This window comes from Hyperoodon ampullatus (genome assembly GCF_949752795.1).
Source record: "Hyperoodon ampullatus genome assembly, chromosome: 18".
Lineage (NCBI taxonomy): Eukaryota > Metazoa > Chordata > Mammalia > Artiodactyla > Ziphiidae > Hyperoodon > Hyperoodon ampullatus.
This window is the reverse complement of record NC_136931.1, coordinates 59,373,045-59,395,076: the sequence shown is the minus strand read 5'-3', so window position 1 is coordinate 59,395,076 and position 22,032 is coordinate 59,373,045. Positions and strand designations below refer to the sequence as shown.

Here is a 22,032-nt window from a genome sequence, read left to right as displayed (position 1 = left end):
ACATTTCACAGCATGCCCTGGGGGGCACACCTGTGGCCTTTAGACTCCATTTCCCAGCACTCGCAGGAGAATTCTCTCAATCATGTTTCCTTTCGACACCTCGGAGCTGCGAACTTCCCAGTGTGCCTCGGGGCCGATCGAGGCCGGAGTGTTGCCAAGAGCAATTTCCGCTTATGGACTCCATTTCCCAGCGCTCCCCGCGGCCTTCCGTGAGGCGGTTGCCATTCACCTCTCCATGCTGAGGACTCCATTTCCCAGCGCGCCCCGGGATGGCGTGGTGACGTCACGCGCCGGGCGGGGGCCAGTGGATCCTTGGGTGGCGCGGGGCGGCGCGGGACGGTGCTGGGCGGGCGGCAGATCCCGGCGGCCCGTGGGCGGGCGGCGGCAGCTCAGGGCTCGGAGCTCGGCGCTCGCTCGCTCGTTCGCTCACGGGCGGGCGGGCGGCGCGATGTCGGGCGAGGATGGCCCGGGGGCGGGCTCCGGGGCGGCGGCGGCAGCGGCCCGCGAGCGGCGGCGGGAGCAGCTGCGGCAGTGGGGGGCGCGGGCGGGCGCCGAGCCGGGCCCCGGGGAGCGGCGCGCCCGCACCGTGCGCTTCGAGCGCGCCGCCGAGTTCCTGGCGGCCTGCGCGGGCGGCGATCTGGACGAGGCGCGCCTGATGCTGCGCGCGGCCGACCCCGGCCCGGGCGCCGAGCTCGACCCTGCTGCCCCGCCGCCCGCCCGCGCAGTGCTGGACTCCACCAACGCCGACGGCATCAGCGCCCTGCACCAGGTCAGCGCCCCCGCCCGGGCCCGTCCCGGGGACCTGAATCGCCCTGGGTCTGCCCCACCTCGAGCACCCTCCCTCCTGTTCGGAGTCACCGTTGCTAGTCCTGGTCTGCGCCGTCGCTGCTGCTCCGGTCCTTGCCATCCCGTGCTGGCCCTTTTCTGCCCACCCACCTCGAACTCCCTTCTTCCGATCCTGAGACACTTGAACTGACCCTGGTCTTTGCCACCCTGCGCCGCCCTCTCCCTGGACCCGAGCCATTGCTGACAGCCTCAGTCCAGGCCCTCCTAGCCTCGTCACTTCGCGCTGCTCTTTCCCGACCTTGAGCTCTCTTTACTAGTCTCGCCTGTGCCACTTCCAGCGGTTCCACCTCTACTTTGTCATCTAATGCTGGACCTCTTTCCTGAGTCTGTGACACTTACAGCTCAACCGGTGCCCACAGTTTCCCCCTTCCATGCAGGTATCACTTTCCTGGAGCAGCATCCTCCTCTTTCTTGGGCCTGTGCTGCTTCCCCCCTTGGTCTCTGGTTTGGGCCACCTCTTTGGCTAGGCCTAGGGCCTTCCACGCCACTTCTTCCGTCCTTGGTCTGTGCCATGTGTTGCTGTCTAAGGATGCTCCTTCCTGAGCCCCTGCCTTCAAGGCTCTGTATTTTGTTTTTGGCCGTGGCACGCAGCACGTGGGATCTCAGTTCCCTGACCAGGAATCGAACCCATGCCCCCTGCAGTGGAAGCGCGGAGTCCTAACCACTGGACCCCCAGGGAATTCCAGCTCTGTATTCTTGAAGGGGATGCTCCCCGGGTCTGGGTCACCCCATGCTGTCTCCCCGCCCCCCTTCACCCTCATGGCCTCTTCATTCTCCTTAGGGCTGTGCCACCTCTTGTCTCCCACGTAGTTCTTCTCTCAGGGATGTTTCTTCTTCTCCAGGCACCTCCTCCCTGCCTCTCCTCTTGCCTTGGCCAGACCTGCATCTTCACCCTTTTTTTCTGGGCACACTCAGAGTACCCACCTCTTCCTGGCTTCGGGACACCTCTCTGTCCTTTGGTCACCTTGCTTTCTCTGCCTGGATCCCCTCCTGTGGATTTGGGCAGATTCTTTCTCCCGCAGCATGTGCCATTTCTCCCAGCCCCCCGTCATATCACCTTCCCAAGGGGCCTAGCACCCTGTTTCTCCTCTCTGTCCACCCTGGGGCCCCCATGCCGTTCCAAAACACTCTGATTGCTGTCTCCAGGGTTCCTCTGAACTAGGGCCCCCCACATGTCCCACAACCAGAGTTCTCTCTAGTTCTGCGTGCTTTTGTCACTCCCCACCCCCCTCCAGTGGGAGCACCAGGCACAAGCCACAGAAGAGCCCTGTCCCCGAGGCTGTCTGCCTCCTAGTCTCCTCGAATTGGTCCAGTCCCCAGCCCTCTTCTGTGCCGGAACCACTAGGGTTTGGTTACTTTGGGGCCCAGAGAGGACCCTGGGAAGGAAACCTTGGCAGGGGGCAGGGGACTGGGGTGGAGGCAGGAAGAGGCCCACTTCTCAGGTTCCCAGGAAGAGGAGCGGCTCAGCAAAGCGGAATAGTCCTGAGTTCTGATCTCAGCTGCTCAACTTTGTGATCTCGGATTAGTGTCTTTTCTCTCTGTGCCTCAGGTTTCTTATCTGTTAATGGGGCCAGTAGTCAGCCCCTCCCTGGCAGGGCTCTGGCAAAGGAGGAAAAACACCCTTCAGGAAGCGGCCGTGGGCATCCAGTTGGGGAGTTGCAGCCCCTGGTCCAAGTACTACCCCTCCCCGCTTTCCCTTTCCCTACTCCCAGGCCTGTGCCCTGCAGAGGCCCTAGTGCTCTCTGGGACGTTTTCCTCCATCTAGAGGAGGGTCTCGCGTGGCTCGCCCAGGAGAGGGGCCTCAGGTTCCATCGTCCCCGCCCCTGGCTCCCCTCGACCTTCCCGAAGGGGTTCGTGGCCCTGCGTTGCAGGCCAGGCCCCATTCGCCGCCCTCTCCCTTGGCCCAGACCCTGCAGAAGAGCACCCCGGCCGGGCCTGTCAGGCGGGATCCCTGGGGATCCCTCTCCCGCTCCCGCTGCAGGCGAGCCCTCGGTACACTCCCTTGCCAGGACTTTGCAGGAGGCCTGAAGGATTCGGGCATCTGAGGTTCAGAGAGGGCAAGTCCCCGCCTCAGGTCACACAGCCAGCAAGCAGCGGTGCCGGGGTTTGGGTCAGGGCTGGGTGTCTGGTGACCAACTCGTGCTGGTTTGCCCAAGACCGGCCTGGTTTTAGCACTGAAAGTCCCAGGTCCCAGGAAACCCCCAGAGAGGCAAACCGGAACAGTTGCTCACGTTATCTGGGTGAGTCCTGCGGCTGTGGTTTCTGTTCTGCGTGGGGCAGGTCCCCAGGCATCAGCTCCCTGCTCTGGTCGTGTCCCTAGGAGTCCTGGAGCCTCAGCCCCAACCTCAGGCTGGTTTGTCCACTGCTAGACGAGGCCGGTATATTCCACCCCCTCCCTGAAATTACCTTGTAATTAGTGGCCAGGGGTCTGGGGTCTAGAATAGGAAAGACTGTGAGCCAGGATTCTTCGTTCTGAACAGGGAGGGGCGGGGGAGTCTGGACCCCTGAGTCTGAGGGTCGAGGGGCTGGGGGCCTAGATTCTCGGATCCCTGGTGCCCAGGCCTCAGGCATCTTTCACATGGATGCCTGTGCCCGGCCAGGTCCTTGAAAGGGAAAGGCCCATCTCCCTGCTTGCCCCCCCATCACCATGACAACCAAATGGAAATAAACGGAGCCCAGAGTTCATCCCGTTCCCAGGGCACGTGTGGCCCCCCTTCCACAGCCTGAGTTTCCATGACTTCATGCTCTTGGCCCTTGTAGCTTCCTCCCCCTTCTCCAGATGGAAGGTTTTGGAGAGGTGAGGGAGCTGGAGGTTAATCTACCCTGAGGACCGGGGAGTCCAGGTCCACTCCTGTCCCTCAGCCCTCGCTCAGGTCCCAGTGCCCACCCAGCGTTCACACGTGCCCGGGGCTACATCCCTTCTCTGGCCCCCACTTGGGGTGCCAGCTTGGGCAAGAGCGCTTGTCTCCTGGAGCTTTGATTCTTCCTGCATCGAACAGGACCCTGACAGCCGTAGGATTGGGGAAGGTGCCCGTGGAAGCCCCTTGGTGCAGCGTCCTGTGCCTAGGAGACCCTCGGCGCAGGGGAGTTGCCTCTCCTCGGGCCCCAGGTCCTGGGCATGTGCTAACTCAGCCACGTCTCCCAGTGGAGGAGGCCTGCCCGGGACCCTCACTCTGTTCCAGGTTTCCAGGGACCTGGTGACTTTACCAGCCCTGCACAGCCTTGGGCCCCAGGGGTCCAGCAGTCTCCCCTCCAGGTACAAGGCAGGGCCATGGTCAGTTCTTGTAGAGTATCTGTTGGATCTGAGGGAGGGACTGGGGGCCTGGATCCCTGGGTCTGAGGGAGGGGGGCTGGGCCTCCTCCCTTTGGTTCATCACTGGAAGCCCCACCCTTCGGTGGTGACTGTGGGGTGCATCTCATCTAACAGGCACCGTTCAGGATTCCTACACCTGGATGTGAAGCCCCTCTCTCTTCTCTGTCCAGGTCCTCCTCTCATGGTCTCCAGTAAGCCCCAGATGCCTGGCTGACCTAACCACTGGGAAGCCGGGGGGTTTTAAACAGCTGCGTGGCTGGAGGGGCCTCCACGGACAGGGTTGGTGCTTTCCAGGGCCATCTGGGTCTTCTCCTTGATTGTCAGGGCCGCTTGGCCCTGTATCTGCTTAGCGGTCCCTGCCAGGGGTCCTGCCTGCAGGGCATGCAGGGTCTGGACCAGGTGAAGGTGACACTCTGTCCCGCCCCCCCAGGCCTGCATCGACGAGAACCTGGAGGTGGTGCGCTTCCTGGTGGAGCAGGGTGCCACGGTGAACCAGGCGGATAACGAGGGCTGGACACCCCTGCATGTGGCCGCCTCCTGTGGTTACCTGGACATCGCCAGGTGAGGCGGGGAGGGTGGGCGGGGCCCGATGAGAATGGGCCCGGACCCCTCCGCTCTGACCTCGCCCTGCCCCCAGGTACCTCCTGAGCCACGGGGCCAACATCGCCGCTGTGAACAGTGACGGGGACCTGCCCCTGGACCTGGCCGAGTCTGACGCCATGGAGGGGCTGCTGAAGGTGGAGATTGCCCGCCGAGGTGGGCCTCGGGGGCTGCTGTGGGGCGGGCCCTCCGTTTCCGAGGACACTGACTCTCTGGGCCTCAGTGTCCCTACATGGGAAGCGGGGTGTGAGTACCTACCCCCAGGGTTACCTAGAGTAATTGGAGGAAGTGCTTGGCACAGAATAAGAGCTCAAACCACTGCTGGCCTGAAGTGTCGCTTTATCCTCGAGTGACTGAGGAAATTGAGGTAGAGGCTTGTCCAGGGCTTCATTACGTGATTGCAGGTGATCTCAGGAATTTTGCTGGGGTGCCGGTAGGGGAATGCACAGGCTTCTGGGGAACTGGTCTCTCCCGTGCTCAGGGTCACTGAGCCCCAGTGTCCTCAATATGGGGCCCAGGACCCCTCAAAACTCTGTCTGGCCATGCTCATTTTTCTAGGGGGAGTGTGTATTACTTCTGGCAGGTTCTCACCTTCCCCCCGCCCCGCTAAAAATAGCCGTCTGGGGCCAGATGGTGTGCAGTGTGCGTGGGGAAGGCTGTTGCCTGGCTGAGCTGGGGGCGGAGGACACGGGGCAGGTCAGGTGGGGGATGGCCAGCAGCTTCACCAATTCACCCAGCCTCCCGCCGGAGCCCTGGGTCACAGCCCATCTGTGGAGGTGACTGTCTCATCCGCAGAGCGAGGGTGGCGGCAGCAGTGCCTCGCGGGTGGTCAGGGCTCAGTGGGTGGGAAGGTATGAGCGCAGGGCCCGTGGGCCTGGCAGGCCTGGAGGGCTGCGCAGGAGGTGCGGGCAGGCTGGTGAAAAGTAGATGCCGGGGCGTCCGAGGTGACGCCCAGACTGCCGGCTTGGCTCTGGGTGGGAAGGGCAAGGGCCCGCCCTTGGGCAGCTGTGTGTCGGTGGCCGTGAGAGCCGCACAGGGTATGGAGGTGCTGGTGGGCGAGCCGAGGTGGGCGGCTGGGGTCCAGGAGGCCTGCTTTGGCTCAGGTGGAGGGGAAGCAAAGGAAAGGCAGAACCGGGGTTTTCTCCCTCCCCGTGTTCACCTTTTCATCTCAAAAAACTTCAAACTCAGAGGCGGGTTTCGATAGCAGTCCGATGAGTGTCCACATGACCTCCACTGAGATTTACCAGGGCTTTTCAGCAGCTTCATGGAGATACAATTCACAGTGTGTACAGTTCACCCTTTGGAAGTGTACGATCTGGTGTTTGTTTGTTTTTAGTGTATTCACACTAAATGTTGTGCATCCATCACCACATCGATTTTATTTTATTTTTTTAATTTTTATTATTTTTAAAAATTTTATTTTATTTATTTAGTTTTGGCTGCGCGGGCTTCAGCAGTTGTAGCACGCGGGCTCGGTAGTTGTGGCACGCAGGCTCTTGAATGCAGGCTCAGTAGTTGTGGCGCTCGGGCTTAGTTGTTCCGCGGCCTGTGGGATCTTCCCGGACCAGGGCCCGAACCCGTGTCCCCTGCATTGGCAGGCGGATTCTTAACCATTGCGCCACCAGGGAAGTCCCCACATCGATTTTAGATGATTTTGATCACCCCAAGAGAAATCCCACACCCCTGAGCTGTCATCCCCAGCCCTGCATCCCTCTCATTGGCTTTGTGTCTCTAGATTTGCCTATTCTGGACGTTTTGTACAAGTGGAATCGTAAAGTATGGACTCGGGGGTTTTTAACTTCTGGGCACGATTGCCCGTGCTCCCTCCCTCGCCTCTGGGACGGACCTCCCTGGGTCCCTCCCCGCACCTGGGTCTCGTGTCACGTCCAGCTCCCTCCACCTGGATCAGCCTTTGCCCTTCTCCCCCTCCCTTGTTTCACACACAGGTCCCTCAGCTTGGACCTGGCTGTTTCTTCAGTTCTGCAGTTTTGGCAGGACCTTCTCAGCGAGTCCCTCCGGGAGACAGGCTCTGTCTCTGCCCCGTTACTGGCGATGTAAACCTTGAACCTCGTTCAGGGGGGTTGCCCAGGTGACTACCGTGGAGGCATCTTCCTCCCTTTGTCATTAAAAAGTAGTCTGAGATGGGGATGGACACATAATACACTAATATGTATAAAATAGATAACTAGTAAGAACCTGCTGTATAAAAAATCAATAAAATAAAATTTAAAAATTAAAAAAAAAAGTAGTCTGCAGGGCAATGCTTGGAGGCCACCAGGGGGTGGGTGATCTCTTGGACATCCTGTGTGTTGCTGCAGGAAGTGCCCAGAGCTCACATCACCTTCTCACAGCAGCCCACGTTCCCCTTCTGCGGGGCGAAGGCTGGGGGATGTTGGCTTGTAGGGCCGACCAGGCACAAAGGCCTGTGGTCCTACTGGGGAGACCCTCTGCTGCACTGCTGGGGGTGGGAGGCGCCTGCCAGCACCACTGCAGCCACCGCCTCTGGAATCGGGGGGCTCCTGCCCCACGGCTCCGTGATGCTTGCCTTCACACGGAAGCCTCAGCCGAGTGTGGTTGGCAGAGTCTCTGTATTCTACCACAATTTAAAAAAGAAGACAATTTATGGGCTTAGGTAACCACGGTCTAGGAGTTATATGGACTTAAGGCGTGGTTTGATCGAGGGGCACAGAGTCAAGAGCATCGCTCCATCACTGATGAACTCGGTACTGACTTCATTCTTAGACAGGTCCTCTCCGTGAGGTGTTGATTCTTAGCATGGCTGCCAGCAGTGCAGGCTGATGCCCCAGCGGGGCTAGAACTCGACGCGTCCATAGTCCCATCCACAGTCCTCTGCCTGACGCTCTTAGGGCCACCTTGGTCCCAAGCGTGCCCCTGAGCCAGTCACAGTGGCAAGGAGGATGGTCGGGCCTGGTGACGCGGCCGCCCACAGAGCCGGGCTGTGGGCTCAGCCACATCCGCGGAAAGCAGGGCTCAGGACAAGGCAGACGTCTTCACGGAGGCGGGAGACTGGATGCCTGCAGGTCCAAGAAACAGCTCCACTGCAGATGCTGTTCCCACAGCCCAGGCCGCAGGGACACAGTCCAAGCACAGGACTCTCTGGCCGCTTGCTCGGAAGGGCCATGGTCGGACCCACAGGAACTCGGAACTGGGCACGGAGGACACGTGAAGTGTTTCTGAAGCATTTGAAGCAATCACGTGGAATCCCAGCAGCAGGACAGTGGACATGGGGCAGTTGCTCTCAGAGACGGGCGGCTTCGACAGTCAGTTCCAGTGATGGCCTCTTACCTCTGGCCGGCAGGGCTGTGGGTGATCCAGCTGCTGTGGGAACCAGCCGAGCAGCACGGCTTCCAGCTGGAGATCCACATTCCCAGGGTTCCAGCAGTTCCACTCCTAGGCCACCTGACGGAGCACTCCAAACTCGAGGCTTCGGTGTTGAGAGGATGTGGCCGACACCAAAGGGCGAACGGATCAGTCAATAATCTATAAATGAGTGATCCAAGCAGTGGTCGGCAAACGTTTTAGGCAGTCAGTTTTTTTTTTTTTTTAGCCACACTGCATGGCATGCGGAACTTCCCCGACCAGGAATCGAACCCATGCCCCCTGCAGTGGAAGCTCAGAGTCTTAACCACTGGACCACTGGGGAAGTCCGTAGCCAGTAAATATTTTAGGCTTTGCGGGACATGCTGTCAGGTTGCAACCACTCTACCCTGCTGCTGTGGTGGGGAAAACAGCCAGGGAGGATATGTAAATAAGTGGGTGTGGCTGTGTTCCAATAAAACTTTACTTACAAACACAGGTGGCTGTCCAGAAGAGGCAAGTCCGCAGTGACAGGAAGGGGATTGGTGGTTGCCAGGGGCTGGGGAGGGACTGCTTAATGGGGTACGAGGTTTCCATTTGGGGTGATGAGAAAGTTGAGGTCAGATAGGGTCAATGGTTGCACGTTGTGAATGTCCTAAAAGCCACTGAGTAGTACGCTTTAAAATAGTGAAATTGGGCTTCCCTGGTGGTGCAGAGTTTGAGAGTCCGCCTGCTGATGCAGAGGACATGGGTTCGAGCCCTGGTCTGGGAAGATCCCACATGCCGCGGAGCAACTAGGCCCGTGAGCCACAACTACTGAGCCTGCGCGTCTGGAGCCTGTGCTCCACAACAAGAGAGGCCGCGATAGTGAGAGGCCCGCGCACCGCGATGAGGAGTGGCCCCCGCTTGCCGCAGCTAGAGAAAGCCCTCGCGCAGAAACGAAGACCCAACACAGCCAAAAATAAATAAATAAATAAATAAAATAGTGAAATTGGTAAATTTTATGTTAACCAAACAGGTGGCCTGCACGTGCAGGCTGTAGTTTGCCAACCCCCATCAAGAGCTCTGTTAATAAACATGGGCACATCTCGGCAAAGAGCAAAATTGCAGAGGATGCGTTTGAACACGCAGGATACTAACCGTGGTTGCTGAATAAAAGATTGGCAAACTCTGCCCTTTCCCGCCCGCAGCAAGGCGCCTGCATCTATAATAGGACTGAATGTAGGTGATTCCCTTTAAGGAGGTCGGGGAGGAGAGAGGGAGGGGCGTCCCTGAGTCCCCGGCACTCTCCTGGCCTCCACCCCAGCCTGCGCCTGCGGGATGGGCCCTAGCCAGCCAGACATTCCTGGAATAGCTGCCTCTGGGAGTCCCCGCCAGCCCGGGGACCCTAAGGTAATCCGTTGGAGTTTAGTCCGAGTGCCCAGGTGCCACCGGGTGGCGCCAGTGCGCAGCTGGACCGGGGCGGATTTGGTCCCGGCGGGGATTGCGTTTCTGGGATCCTCCGGGTAGCCCCGGGGCAGCATTTACAACTTGCAGTAAGGGTGTAACCAGGTTCACGTTCATGAAAGCAGATTCGTGATGGTGGTTACCTCTGGGGCCGCGGGGAGGGGCACCCTGTCATTGCCTCTGTCGCCTTGTACTGCTGTAAGCCAAGCGGCCATACACCGCGTCTTCGCCAGTGCTGTCCAGTGGAAAGCCAGAGTCAGCCACAAGCATAATTGAGAATTTCCAAGTAGGTGCGTGGAAAAACAAAAACAGGTGAAGTTAATTATAGTAATATATTTTACTTAATCCAGTACGTCCAAGACATTATCATTTCAATATGTAATCAATATGAAAAACTACGCGTGAGCTGCCGCACACTCTTTTTTTCTATGCTTCGAAATCCAGTGTTTTGTTTTGGTTTTTTTGTTTTTTTTTTTTTGCGGTACGCGGGCCTCTCACTGCTGTGGCCTCTGCCGTTGCGGAGCACAGGCTCCGGACGTGCAGGCTCAGCGGCCATGGCTCACGGGCCCAGCCGCTCCGCGGCATGTGGGATCTTCGCGGACCGGGTCACGAACCCGTGTCCCCTGCATCGGCAGGCGGACTTTCAACCACTGAGCCACCAGGGAAGCCCGAAACCCACTGTATTTTACATTTACAAGGCGTCTCAGTGGGAAGTAGCCACAGTTCAGGGGCTCCATAGCTGCACGTTGCTGAAGGCTGTTGAGCAGGACGGCTCAACTCTGTGCAGCACTTGGGCGAGTGAGAAATTTCACAATCGAAAAAATAACAGCCATTAATACACTTCCCAGGAGAAAGAGTACACATTCCCTAGAAGAGACTGTTTTTGACTCCCGTCTCAATAGTTCATAACGTGCAAAGTACAGATTCTCAGTGACAGTCAAAAGGTAATATTCCAGCCTCAACATGGCTGCCTGTTTTGATCCACAGTCAACTTATGTTTAGAGTCATAACTTGCTTTTTGCATCCATAAATGCAGTACAGTTGTCCATGAGACCAACTGACTGCAGTGAAATTGGCGAGTGAGGAAGCATGCTTGCCTCGCACAGATTTGTGCAGGTGCCAGCAGGGGACAGCAGCTGGTGGGAAGGTGCTGTTGCCCCAAGGTACGGGCACTGTTTAGTCGCTTTTTGCCTGGTTTATCCTCCTCGTGAGTGATAATGGTGACGAAACACACAAAGCTGCTGGGCTAAGGGCTGTATCTGTAGTGATAGGAAGTGTGAGATGTAAGATTCCTGCGCCCTCCATCCTCCCAGCCCCCAGCAGTGACTCAGAGACCCTTAGTGGAACCCAGGGCTTCACGGAGCATGGTTGGGAAGTAACAGAGCTAGTTCAGGTCCTCTGAGCCCCTGAGGAGTGCTCAGAGCAGAGGAACCAGGCCAGGTGCCACTCTGTGCTTCCTGGGTCTCAGGGTGGGAGTCCCACCTATCCCCCCTTCTCGTCCTCCCAGGTGTGGATGTGGAAGCAGCCAAACGGGCCGAGGAGGAGTTGCTGCTTCACGACACAAGGTGCTGGCTGAACGGGGGCGCCATGCCAGAGGCCCGGCACCCCCGCACGGGGGCTTCTGCCCTGCACGTGGCCGCCGCCAAGGGCTACATCGAAGTGATGAGGTGAGCTGGGCCGGTGTAGACCCTCCCTCTTCCCCCGCCCCTTGCACTGGGCCAGCCTGTTGCTTCTCACTGTCTTACACCTTCTTGTGGATTTTGTCCATTCCCTCCCTTTTCTAATTTATGTACCTAAGGCCATGCATTTCCCTCTAAATACAGCCTTAGCTGCATCCATAAGTCTTGATGTGCAGGCTTCTCCCTGTCCTTCAGTTTAAAACGTTTTCCAACTTGTAGTCTTCCTTGACCCAGGGATCATTTAGAAGTACGTCGTTAGTTTCCAAATACATGGGATTTTCTAGTCGTAGTTGAATTACATGCATGCCTCATTTTATTGTGCTTCGCCAATAGTGGTTTTTTTTTTTTTTTACAAATTGAAGATTTGTGGCAACCCTACGTTGTCAGATGAAGGTGAACGTTTTTTACCAATAAAGTGTTTTTTAATGTATGTACATTTTTTAAGACATAATGCTGTTGTACACATAACAGACTTAACTTTTATATGCACTGGCAAACCAAAAAATTAATGTGACTCGCTTTATTTCAATATTTGCTTTATTTCGGTGGTCTGGAACCAAATCCTCAATATCTCCGAGATCTGCCTGTACTCACTTCCTGGCTTACTTGTGCTGTGGTCAGAGAACAGGTTCTCTATGATTCCAGATTTCTGGAATTCATTGAGGTTTGCTTCATACCCCAGTCTGTGTAAGCTGGAATGCTTCATAACCCAGTCCGTAAGCTGGAAACGAATTGTGTTGTTAAATCCAGCGTCCCATATAGGTTATTAGGTCCACTTTGTACTCATGCTCTTTAGATCGTCTATATCCGTAGTGATTTTTTCCCCTCATCTGCTTATTCTGTCAGTTGCTGGGAGAAGTACAGTAAAATGTCTCACGATGATTGTGGATTTTTGCTGTTTCTCCTTGTAGTTGTGTCAATGTTTGTGCTGCATATTTCAAGGCCAGGTTGCTTGGTGCATCTGTATTTTAAATTGTTGCAGTGTGTACTCTCTGCTTCTCATCCTCACCTTGGTTTTGTCCATTTCTGAGTGCCTCACCCCTTCCTGTCAGTAGTTGGTTCTACTTCTTATCATCATACTCCCCTGTTCTCTCTTTATTTTTTCCCTCTCTCTCATGTGATGTTATACTTTATATTTAGTATATACATGGAGTCCAGATGAATCTCTCCATCCCTGCTCACCTCTGTGTTAATGAATTTTTAGAAAGGTCTTCCAGGGGAATTCCCTGGTGGTCTAGTGGTTAGGATGCTGGGCTTTCATTGCCGTGAGCCAGGTTCAGTACCTGGTCGGGAAACTGAGATTCCGAAAGCTGCACGGTGCGGCTGGGGGGGAAAAAAAAAGGAAGCTTTTCAGTGAGGAACTTAAGATGACGCCTAACAGCTCCAGGCTTATGTCCTGGCTGCTTCCCCTAATTCACAGGTAGGGTGCCTCGTCCTCCGTAGTTCCAGCGAAAGCCCTGGGTCTGATACTCACTGGGCTGCCTTGCACACCTGCTCATCCCAGGGCTGATCCCTGTGGCAAGGAGGGTGGGACCCTGTGACTGGTCAGGCCCGGTGACGTGCCCAGCCCTGGAAGCTGTGCCCTCTTCTACCCATGGCTTCCACCCCTGAGTCTCAGGTGGCTGCTTCACCTCCTGTCACTGAATCTGTGTCCCAGCCAGCAGGAAAAAGCAGGGGGCAAAAGGAGCAAATGTCCATTTCTTTTAAAAGAACAGTCCAGAAGCAGCGTACATACTGAATACTGACATCCCATTTGCCAGACCCTTCTCAGCTGGCCACTCCTAGCTGTGAGGGAGACTGGGAGATTCTACTTCAGCAGGTGACCCACTGAAAGCTGGGTGCCATTTTTTTTTTTTTAGAAGGGTCTTCCCAGGGCAGGGGGCCTCATCTTCATTCAGGGCTCTGCAGTGGCTCCCCACCTATTTATTTATTTATTTATTTATTTATTTGGCTGCTCCGGGTCTTAGTTGCAGCACACGGGATCTAGTTCCCTGACCAGGGATTGAACCCGGGCCCCCTGCATTGGGAGCACAGTGTCTTAACCACTGGACCACTGGGGAAGTCCCTGGGTGCCATTATTAAAGGTGGAAGGAGAGTGGATATTCATGGACAGCCTCATTCTCTGCCACAGAACTGAAACGCTTTGGCCTTAGAGATACTCACTGACTGTAATTTCACTTCCGCCCCTTAGTATGGGTTTACAGCCACATCTATGGACTGCATTTTTGGAAGAATTTAGCTGACGTTCTCCTCGTTAAAGATGAGTGGCAGAGTAAAGGTGTACATTTCTCTGATGCTATTCACTCAACACTTACTGAGCACCTGCTGTGTGCCAGGCCATCTTTTAGGTACTGGGGATATAGCAGCAAATGAGACAGATCTGGGCCCATGTGCAGTTCGCAGCCTTGTCGAGGAGACAGACAGACAAGTGACTGAGGAAGCCGGTCACATCACATGGCCCTGAGTGCTCAGAGAGGGGTCCTCAGCCTCCACCCTGGTGACGTGGGGCTGGATAACCCTGGGGGCCTGTCCTGTTCATGGGGGTGGGACACTGACCTCCACCCGCTAGATGCCAGGAGCCACACTCCACCGCAGTCACGACAACCAGGCACATCTCTGGGCGTTGCCCAATGTCCCTTGGGGTCAGCGTCATCCCCAGTTGAGAACCATTGGTCCAGAGGGATATAAACAGGGCATTGGGGGAGAGTGAGTGTGGTGGGGAGGTCCCCTTCGAGATTTGGTGAGGAGGTTGTGACTGCCGAGAGGGTGGTCACGCCCTGGCCGCGTGAAAGGCATTGATGCCTCGAGAACATTCACTGGGCAGAGAGAACAGCGGAGCCCAAGGTGGGCGCATGCTTGGGGGAGGAGCGGGATGCCCACACGGCTGGAGCAGAGTGAGCTGGGGGGCCCCACAGAGGAGCTTTTGTTTAAAATGGTTCTTTACAAGGTACCTCATTTCTCCGCCTTTCCCACCTTGCTTTAGCTCTTTCTCACTGACACAGAACCTAAATGCAGTTCTCTAAAAGCAGGCGTGTCTACCCTAAGCTGAGTTTGCAGAATTGCCCTGGACCAGGTCGTGTGGTCTAAGGTGGTGATTATCTCCCGGGAAAGAATCGCCTAAGCCAGGGGTTCTGTCTCGGCACTGGTGGCATTTGGACCAGATCGTTCCTGGCTGTGGGCCCACCTCTGTGCTGTGGGATGTTAAGCAGCATCCCTGGTGCCGACCCACTGATGCTTCTGGCACCCACCCCTACGTTGTGACATCTAGAAACATCTCCAGACACGGCCAGACGTCCCCAGGCGGCAGTGTGGTCCTGGTTGAGAACCGCTGCTCTGAGCCAGAGGGGTCCTGGAACAGTGCTGCCCCCAGGCTGCCCCTTCTGGGGTCTCATCCTTTCTCCAGGCTTGGGTGCTGGGGAACCCCTGCCCTCACCTCCCCTGGAGCTGTCTCACAACCAGGGGTGACGCTCACAAGAGTTGAGCACTGCAGGTGCAAGAAGCAGGGCTCCAGAGGCCACCTGCTGGGCCAGGGGAGGAGCCAAAGCGGTGGCCGAGGGGGTCACTTCGGGGAGGGGGCGCCTTGGGGCCATGGCGCTTTACCCCCTGGCCCAGGACTGTTTTCGGTACTGTCACAGCTGGTACTGCCACCACAGCACAGCTGGCCGACCTTAGCTCTTGGCCCCGAGCCCCTGTCCTGGTCCTTGACCTGAGCCTCCCCGGCCCCCAGGCTGCTCCTTCAGGCCGGCTACGACCCGGAGCTGCGGGACGGGGATGGCTGGACGCCCCTGCACGCCGCAGCCCACTGGGGCGTGGAGGACGCCTGCCGCCTGCTGGCAGAGCACGGCGGGGGCATGGACTCGCTAACGCACGCGGTGAGGGCTGGGTCTGGGGCCCGGGCCCGGTGGGGGGTGGGAGGGCCCCTCCGCCTCCTCCTCACCTGCCTTTTCCCCTCCCCACCCAGGGGCAGCGTCCCTGTGATCTAGCGGATGAGGAGGTGCTGAGCCTGCTGGAGGAGCTGGCCCGGAAGCAGGAGGACGTGAGTGTCTGTCTGCAGCCAGGAGGGAGGGCCTCCACATCCCTGGGGACCTGCTCTTCCCTGGCCGGTGACCAGGGCCCAGTGGGGAGCCAGGAGGAGGGGCACAGCTGGGCACTAGGGGGAGGCGGGGCCTGGGGCCCCCGGGGGACCTTGGGATGCAGATGAGGGTCATCTATCCAGGCTTGGGCTGGGCCTTGTCACCCCTGGGACCCCCCCCCCACCCAACACCAGCACTGGGCCAGGCCTTGTCGCTGGAAAAACGCAGAATGAAGGGGTGAACGGTGTGGACTCGGGGTCTGAATCCCAGCTCTGCCATGGATTTGCTGTGTGAGCTCAGGCCAGTCACTTAACCTCTTTGGGCCTCAGTTACCTCAGCTGTAAAATGGGGATAGTACTGCGCACTTTATGAGTTACGTGTTCTGTTACGTGGAATATGTATTATGCTATGAGTGGTATGTATGTTACTAAACAAAAGCATTCAGAACCCTGCCTGGCACACAGTAAGCACTCTAAGGTAGCAAGAAACATCTCCTGAGGCCTTCTGGGGGCCAGGCCCTCTACCTGGAGCTTCTGGTGAGTGGTAGGTAGACAGGGCCAGATCCCCGTGTTTAAAGCTTGGCTGTGGCAACATTGAGGGAGATGGTCCTGTTTCTGGCTTGGCGGACTTGGGCAGCTTCCTGGGGACCAGGGCTCGCACACTGTTGAGGGAACAGTACGTGCAAAGGCTCAGGGGTGGGGAGTCGTATGGTACCCGGAATTTGGAGAGGGGCAGACCCTGAAGGGGCTTGAATGCCAGGGAGGAGCAGTGCGACGGGGAGGAGGCTGGGGGCTCTGGGAGGGCGTTTAGTGGGTGAAGCAGGGTCTCTGAGAGGTGGGGGCGCAGACGAGGCCTGGGCGTGTCTGGGAAGGGAGACCTGCAGCACAAGGGGTTTGCTGGGAGGGGCGGGGGAACTGCTGTGCAGGCTCCGAGGTGTGAAGACACAGCAGTCTGGGAACTGCGCCCTGAGATGCCATTTGGGGGCTGGGCCTGACAGCGAGCCTTAAGGGAGGAGGCCGGGCCTGGCAGCCCGTGTCCGGGTGTGCTGAGGGGTTGGGGGGAAGTTTGGGCAGGTCGCCCCTGGGAGGTAGAGGCCAGGAAGCCTGGGGGCCCCTGAGTACTGGACGACTCACTTGAGACCCAGGGCGCCATGTCTAGGAAAACTCAGCGAGAGCACAGATCATCCCATTCCCCCCTGCACCACGTCCACCCCGGCACGGTTGTATGTGGGACCCAGGAGGGTCTGCGTGTTCTGCCCCTCCCCAGTGGCCCCCCGTCCCCCTTTCAGCTTCGGAACCAAAAGGAAGCCTCCCCGAGCAGGGGCCAGGAGCCCCAGGGGCCCTCCAGCAGCAAACACCGAAGGTAGGGGAGAGGCGCCTGGAGGGTAGGTGGGCTGGAGGCTCCCCAGGGCTTGGACCCCAACGCCCTCCCCTTCCCACCAGGAGCTCTGTATGTCGTCTGAGCAGCCGTGAGAAGATCTCCCTCCAGGACTTGTCCAAGGAGCGCCGGCCTGGTGGGGCAGGGGGGCCCCCAATCCGGGACGAGGATGAGGGAGAAGAAGGCCCCTCAGGTGAGGGGCTGGGGGGCTGGGGTCCTCAGTCTGGAGAGGAGGGGTCTGAGGGCGGAAGGGCTGGTGCTCAGAGGCAGCTGGCTGACTCTTGTGACCTCTCCTGCGTCCTACACTGTAGAGCCACCCCCTGCAGAATCCAGAACCCTCAATGGGGTCTCCTCCCCGCCACCCTCTAGCCCTCGGAGCCCCATGGTGAGTCTGGGTTCCCAGGAGGCCGTGCTGGCCTGGGAGGTTGTGGGGGGCGTAGCCATAAAGCCTGTGAACCTCTTGTCAGGGCAGGTGGGGTGAAGACTACAGTTCCCAGAATCCTCTGGGACAACTGCCTTTTCCTGACTGTGCCTGTCCTCCCCACCCCCCAGTTGTAGTTTGTGGTGGGCCTTTTGGGGGTAACGCTTGAAGTTCTTGAGAAGTAGGACCCTCTCCCTGTAACTGATACCCTTCCCTTCTCCAGACTCCCGACAAGGCCCCTTTCTCCACGCGCTTTGGCCTCCAGAAGACGGGGAGCTCTGGGGCCCTAGGTCCTGCGGAGAGGCGGTTTGCCGAGGGTGCCTCGGGGGCTGGGCCGCAGCGCTCCGCCTCCTCCTCGCGGCTGGAAGGGACCTCCACTCAGGTGAGCAGGGTGAGGGGCAGGGGACCAGACCCTGCCTAGTCAAGGAGAATAGCCCCCTCCTCTCCTCTCCCCGCAGGCCAGGGAGCCCCGTCTTGCCAGAATTACCCCCACCCCCTCCCGGAAGGTGCCGGAGTCTTCGGCCCCGTGAGTCTGACGGCCCGGGTCCCGCCGGGGGTGGGGCAGGTCTGGGCCCCTGTCTTGTCAGCCTTTGCTCTCGGGGGTCTGGTCCCTGCCTCCCACTCTTGGCCTCAGTTTCCCTTTTGGTGCATCAAGTAAAAGCTCACAGTAAAACTCCAAGGCCACCGTGATCCGGCCTCCGGCGGCCCCCACCCCGCGCTCCACCCCTCCGCCCTCCTTTCTGACACGGGCTCGCTCCTGCCCGGGCCCTTCACTGTGGCTCCCCACTCACCCGCACAGGGCTTCCTTCCTCCCTCTCTCAGGTTTGTTTGAATGTCAGCTTCTCGGGGAGGCCCACCAGCCCCACTGCACGCACCGCCCCGGCATCCGGACACGCACACCTCCGGTCTCCCGTCCTTGCTCTTTTTTTCTCCAGAGTACTTTATCCTCCTGACGTGTCATGTGCTGTCCTGATCTTTCTGTGGTTATCCTTTCTTTTGCTTGCATCTTTTCTGCTCACATTTGACTCATCGGGGCGGAGATCATTTGTTTCTTTTTCGTTTGCTCCTTGCTGGATGTCTGGTGCCTGCCACGTAACGCAGGCTTGAGTAACATTTGCTGATTGAATGCATTCACACAGGTCTGAGATCTCCAGGCCTCCTCCTCCCTTGGATAACTCCACTCCTGCCTCCAGGATTCCGGAGCCTGAATCCCCGGTGAAGCCAAATGTCCCCGTAGCCTCTGCAGCGCCCCCAGCGGACTCCCGGGACCGCCGGAGGTGAGGTGAAGAGGCCTGGGGGCAGGAAGCAGCTGGGGAGACAGCTGCGGGTTGGCGTTGAGGTCCTCTGGCCGAACCTGACTCCCCCTGAGAGTGTCTACCATGGGCTGGGACAGGGTCCAAAGGAACCCTCTCTGAGGTCGGGGGCCCTTCACTCAGGTCCTACCAGATGCCTGTGCGGGATGAGGAGTCTGAGTCTCAGCGGAAAGCTCGCTCTCGGCTCATGCGCCAGTCTCGGAGGTCCACACAGGTGTGGGCGGGGCCTGGATCCCCGGGTCTGAGGGGGGAGGGGCTGGGGGCCTGGACCCCTGGGTCTGAGGGGGGAGGGGCTGGGCCCTGAGTCCTGGACCCCCGGACTGCCCCTTCTCCGTGCCAGGGTGTGACTCTGACAGACCTTAAAGAAGCAGAGAAGGCTGCAGGAAAGGCCCCAGAGCCAGAGAAGTCGTGCCTGCAAAGCCTGGTGAGGGGGTTCAGGTGCCCGGGCAGGGGGTGGTACACGATGCCCTCGTCCTCTGAGCCCCGTGCCCCTCTCCCGCAGGACGCTTCCCGGCGACCCCGAGTCCCTGGGGTCGGGAACTCTGACGGCCCTGCGCAGAGAGGTGAGGTCTGGTCTCTGGGAGGTGGTCGTCCTGGGCCCACCGGCACCCTCCTGCTACAGTCTTACTGTTTTCCTGGGGGTTGGGCCCAGAGACCCTGACCCTGCAGAGGGGACCCCTCCGCCGACCACTGGGCTGACTCCTGCCCCTCCCCCAGCAGAGGCGCCCGACGGCCAAGGGCAAGGACCACAGGCCGCCGAGGAGCACCGCCGAGCCAGCAAGGAGTGGCGGGGCCCTGCGGAGGTGCGGGGTGGGGCCCAGGCGGGGCGAGCTGGGGCTGTGGGCCGGCCCTGGAGGTGGGCTGGGGGTGGAGCCAAGCTGACGCCCACCTCCGCCCACAGGGGGAGGAGGCGGAGCCGGCGCCTGCAGACCGCAGCCCAGGATCCAGGTACAGGGTGGGGAGGGGTCCGGGCTGTCTGTGGGGCCGTGGGCGCGCCCCATGACGCCCTCCTTGCCCTCACCCCAGCACTCCCGAGGGCGGCCCCTCTTCCCGCAGGCAGCGGGACCTCAACCCAGAACCAGAGCCAGAATCAGAAGAGCCTGATGGAGGCTTCAGGAAGGTTCGCGATCCCACCCCTCGATCGTGCCATTAACCCCCACGTGCTGGCTTTTATATACCTGCCCTCCTGCCCCCTACTTAGTGGCTCTGCCTGACCGGTCCGGGCATCCTGCTCTTTTCCGGCCCCACCTGAGCCACAGTCACCCTCCTTCCCCGCAAACATGCGGCATCTCAGCCGGCAAGCCTGACCCCCGTGTCCCTCCTCCCGGGGCCCCCAGCTGTATGCAGAGCTGCGCAGTGAGAACGAACGACTTCGCGAGGCCCTGACCGAGACCACACTGCAGCTGGCGCAGCTCAAGGTGGAGCTGGAGCGTGCCACGCAGGTGAGGACGCCGCGGCCCTGGAGGTGGTGGGAATTGGCTCCGGAGCCCTGGGCGGTAGGGCCGGAGCGTCGAGGGGAGGGGCCTGCGTGGCGGGGGTACTAGGACCCTTGGGAGGAGGAGCGTGGGCAGTGAGGGGCGAATGAGGGGCAGAGCTAAGGTCTCGGGGGCGGAGCCTGGCCCAGGAGGGGCGGGGCTGGCGGTCCTGAGCCGTGGGTGGGGAGGTCTGGGCCAGCCAGGGGTCTGCCTTTCCCCCTCTCACTGCTGGTTTCCCCCTTCTGGCCACTGCGGTTTGGACGCTTCTCTGAGCCCTGCTCTTCTTGTGTCCTCACCAGAGGCAGGAGCGATTCGCAGAGAGGCCCGCCCTTCTGGAGCTGGAGAGATTCGTGAGTAAGGGCGGCTGCAGTGGGGCCAGCTGTGTCCCCAGCCTTACAGGCTCAGGCGGCTCTGGATGAAGGGGCCGCATTGACCTCCTAACCCGCCCCCCTGCTCATGCCCCACCTCTCTCAGCCGTACTTGACCTGCGGCCCTCCCCGACCCCCAGTGCCTCGTCCTCACCTTCCCCTGTTCATTCCAGGAGCGCAGGGCCCTGGAGCGGAAGGCAGCGGAGCTGGAGGAGGAGCTGAAGGTGAATGTCAATGGGGAGCTGAGGGCAGAGCGGGGGTGTGCAGTGGGTGCAGCCTGCCCAGGGCCACCTGGCTGACCCGTCCCACCTCGCAGGCCCTGTCCGACCTCCGGGCTGACAACCAGCGACTCAAGGATGAGAACGCAGCCCTGATTCGCGTCATCAGCAAACTCTCCAAGTGACTCTGGAGGAGGCCCTTCCCCTGCACCCATATTTATGCAGCTGCTTCTGCCACATGCACCCCTTCCTTTGCGTGAACACGAGTGACAGGGCTCCCGGGGAGTCTCTGAGAAGCCATAACCTCCCCTGGGGACCTCCAGACTGGGAGGGGAGAACAGAGTCCCCGGGAGCCAAGGGGGGCCGTCCGAGGCCGGGATGGAGGCGGAGGCCGAGCCAGGTAGGGGGACGTCGCTGAGGGGGGACTGGAGCTGGAGGTGGGACCAGGAAGGAACCGAGGACCAAGAAGCGCCAGGACCAGAGTGGCCGCCCAGAGGTCCCCCCTCACGTGTGATGCCACCCTCATCACCCCTCCCACTCGTGAACAGGGATCCGAGAATGTGCCAATAGTCCCTCCGGCCTCGGCCAGGTGGGCCTGTATATAGGGTCCGTGTGCAATAGGGAGGGGTGTCTTCTATTTTTGCTGCCCCCTTGCGGCCCACTGTCTGGGGCAGGGGGAGAAGGTATTTTCGAGATAAAGCACACAGGCACCACAAATAAAAGTCAGGAAGTTGCCACTCAGTGGCTGCGTCCTTGGCTGGAGGTGGGGCACTGCTTCCCCCTTCCGTGCTGGGGCTGTGCCTGCCCGTCACGGGGTGGGACGGGGCTTCAGGAAGAGCGGCCAGTTGGAGCAGAGGTCGCAATCCAGGGCCCACGTGGTCACAAGCTGGCTTGGTACAGAGCAGGAAGGGTCAGCCGGGCGACGGTAGGGGCTGCGGATATCGGGTCGGGGGCTTGGGTCTTGTCATCACTGCTTTTTTTTTTTTTTTCCCCCGGTACGCGGGCCTCTCACTGCTGTGGCCTCTCCCATTGCGGAGCACAGGCTCCGGACGCGCAGGCTCAGCGGCCATGGCTCACGGGCCCAGCCGCTCCGCGGCATGTGGGATCTTCCCGGACCGGGGCACGAACCCGTGTCCCCTGCATCGGCCGGCGGACCCTCAACCACTGCGCCACCAGGGAAGCCCCCCATCACTGCTTTTGAAACAAATTTGAGTCAGTTGCCAACATTTAAAACTTAGGGTAGTTCACATATAAAGTCCGGGGTTTTGACTTTTCTGACTAAACAGGACTCTGACAGTGCGAGCTGTTCAGTCCTGCACGGCAGCAGTTGGCTGGAGCCAAGTAGGAGCTCTCCTCCAAGTTGGGGCATTCATTCATTCACTCGCCCATTCATGGTCCTGTTCTCCTTGCCTGGCCCCGTCCTACGTGTTGGTGGTACAGTAGTGCATGAGACAGGTAAAGATCCGATACATGTTAGGAGGAGAGGCATGAGGCACCCAGTGACAAAATAAATGTGTTGCCAGTGGTAGTGCTGCGGAGAGAAAGCGGAGGGAGGGGGCAGCAGGGGTTAGGGAGGCTGGTGTGC

General features: G+C 59.3%; 1 protein-coding gene across 2 annotated transcripts; it reads left to right on the top strand.

Annotated features, from left to right (window-relative positions):
- Positions 1–390: 390 nt before the first annotated feature.
- PPP1R12C (protein phosphatase 1 regulatory subunit 12C) lies at positions 391–21,184 on the top strand. Of its 2 annotated transcripts, none has more exons than XM_079723944.1 (22): positions 391–769; positions 4,590–4,720; positions 4,797–4,915; positions 11,031–11,190; positions 14,930–15,074; positions 15,164–15,238; positions 16,564–16,637; positions 16,718–16,845; positions 16,964–17,037; positions 17,297–17,455; positions 17,532–17,599; positions 18,213–18,350; positions 18,510–18,600; positions 18,727–18,810; positions 18,889–18,949; positions 19,107–19,189; positions 19,288–19,334; positions 19,413–19,506; positions 19,724–19,828; positions 20,161–20,211; positions 20,403–20,453; positions 20,546–21,184. In XM_079723944.1, the coding sequence occupies exons 1-22, from the start codon at positions 449–451 to the stop codon at positions 20,630–20,632; spliced, it is 2,346 nt and encodes a 781-aa protein (XP_079580070.1). In that variant the 5' UTR covers positions 391–448; the 3' UTR covers positions 20,633–21,184. The 2 variants fall into 2 exon arrangements, with proteins under 2 accessions (XP_079580070.1, XP_079580071.1); XM_079723945.1 differs by having other exon boundaries at positions 19,104–19,189.
- The last annotated feature ends 848 nt before the right edge of the window (positions 21,185–22,032 follow it).

Coding starts and splice junctions, on each gene's coding strand:
- PPP1R12C (XM_079723945.1), top strand. CDS start 449: ATGTCGGGCGAGGATGGCCCGGGGGCGGGCTCCGGGGCGGCGGCGGCA. Junction 11,191..14,929: donor GGCTACATCGAAGTGATGAG/GTGAGCTGGGCC, acceptor CCCGGCCCCCAG/GCTGCTCCTTCAGGCCGGCT. Junction 16,638..16,717: donor TCCAGCAGCAAACACCGAAG/GTAGGGGAGAGG, acceptor CCTTCCCACCAG/GAGCTCTGTATGTCGTCTGA.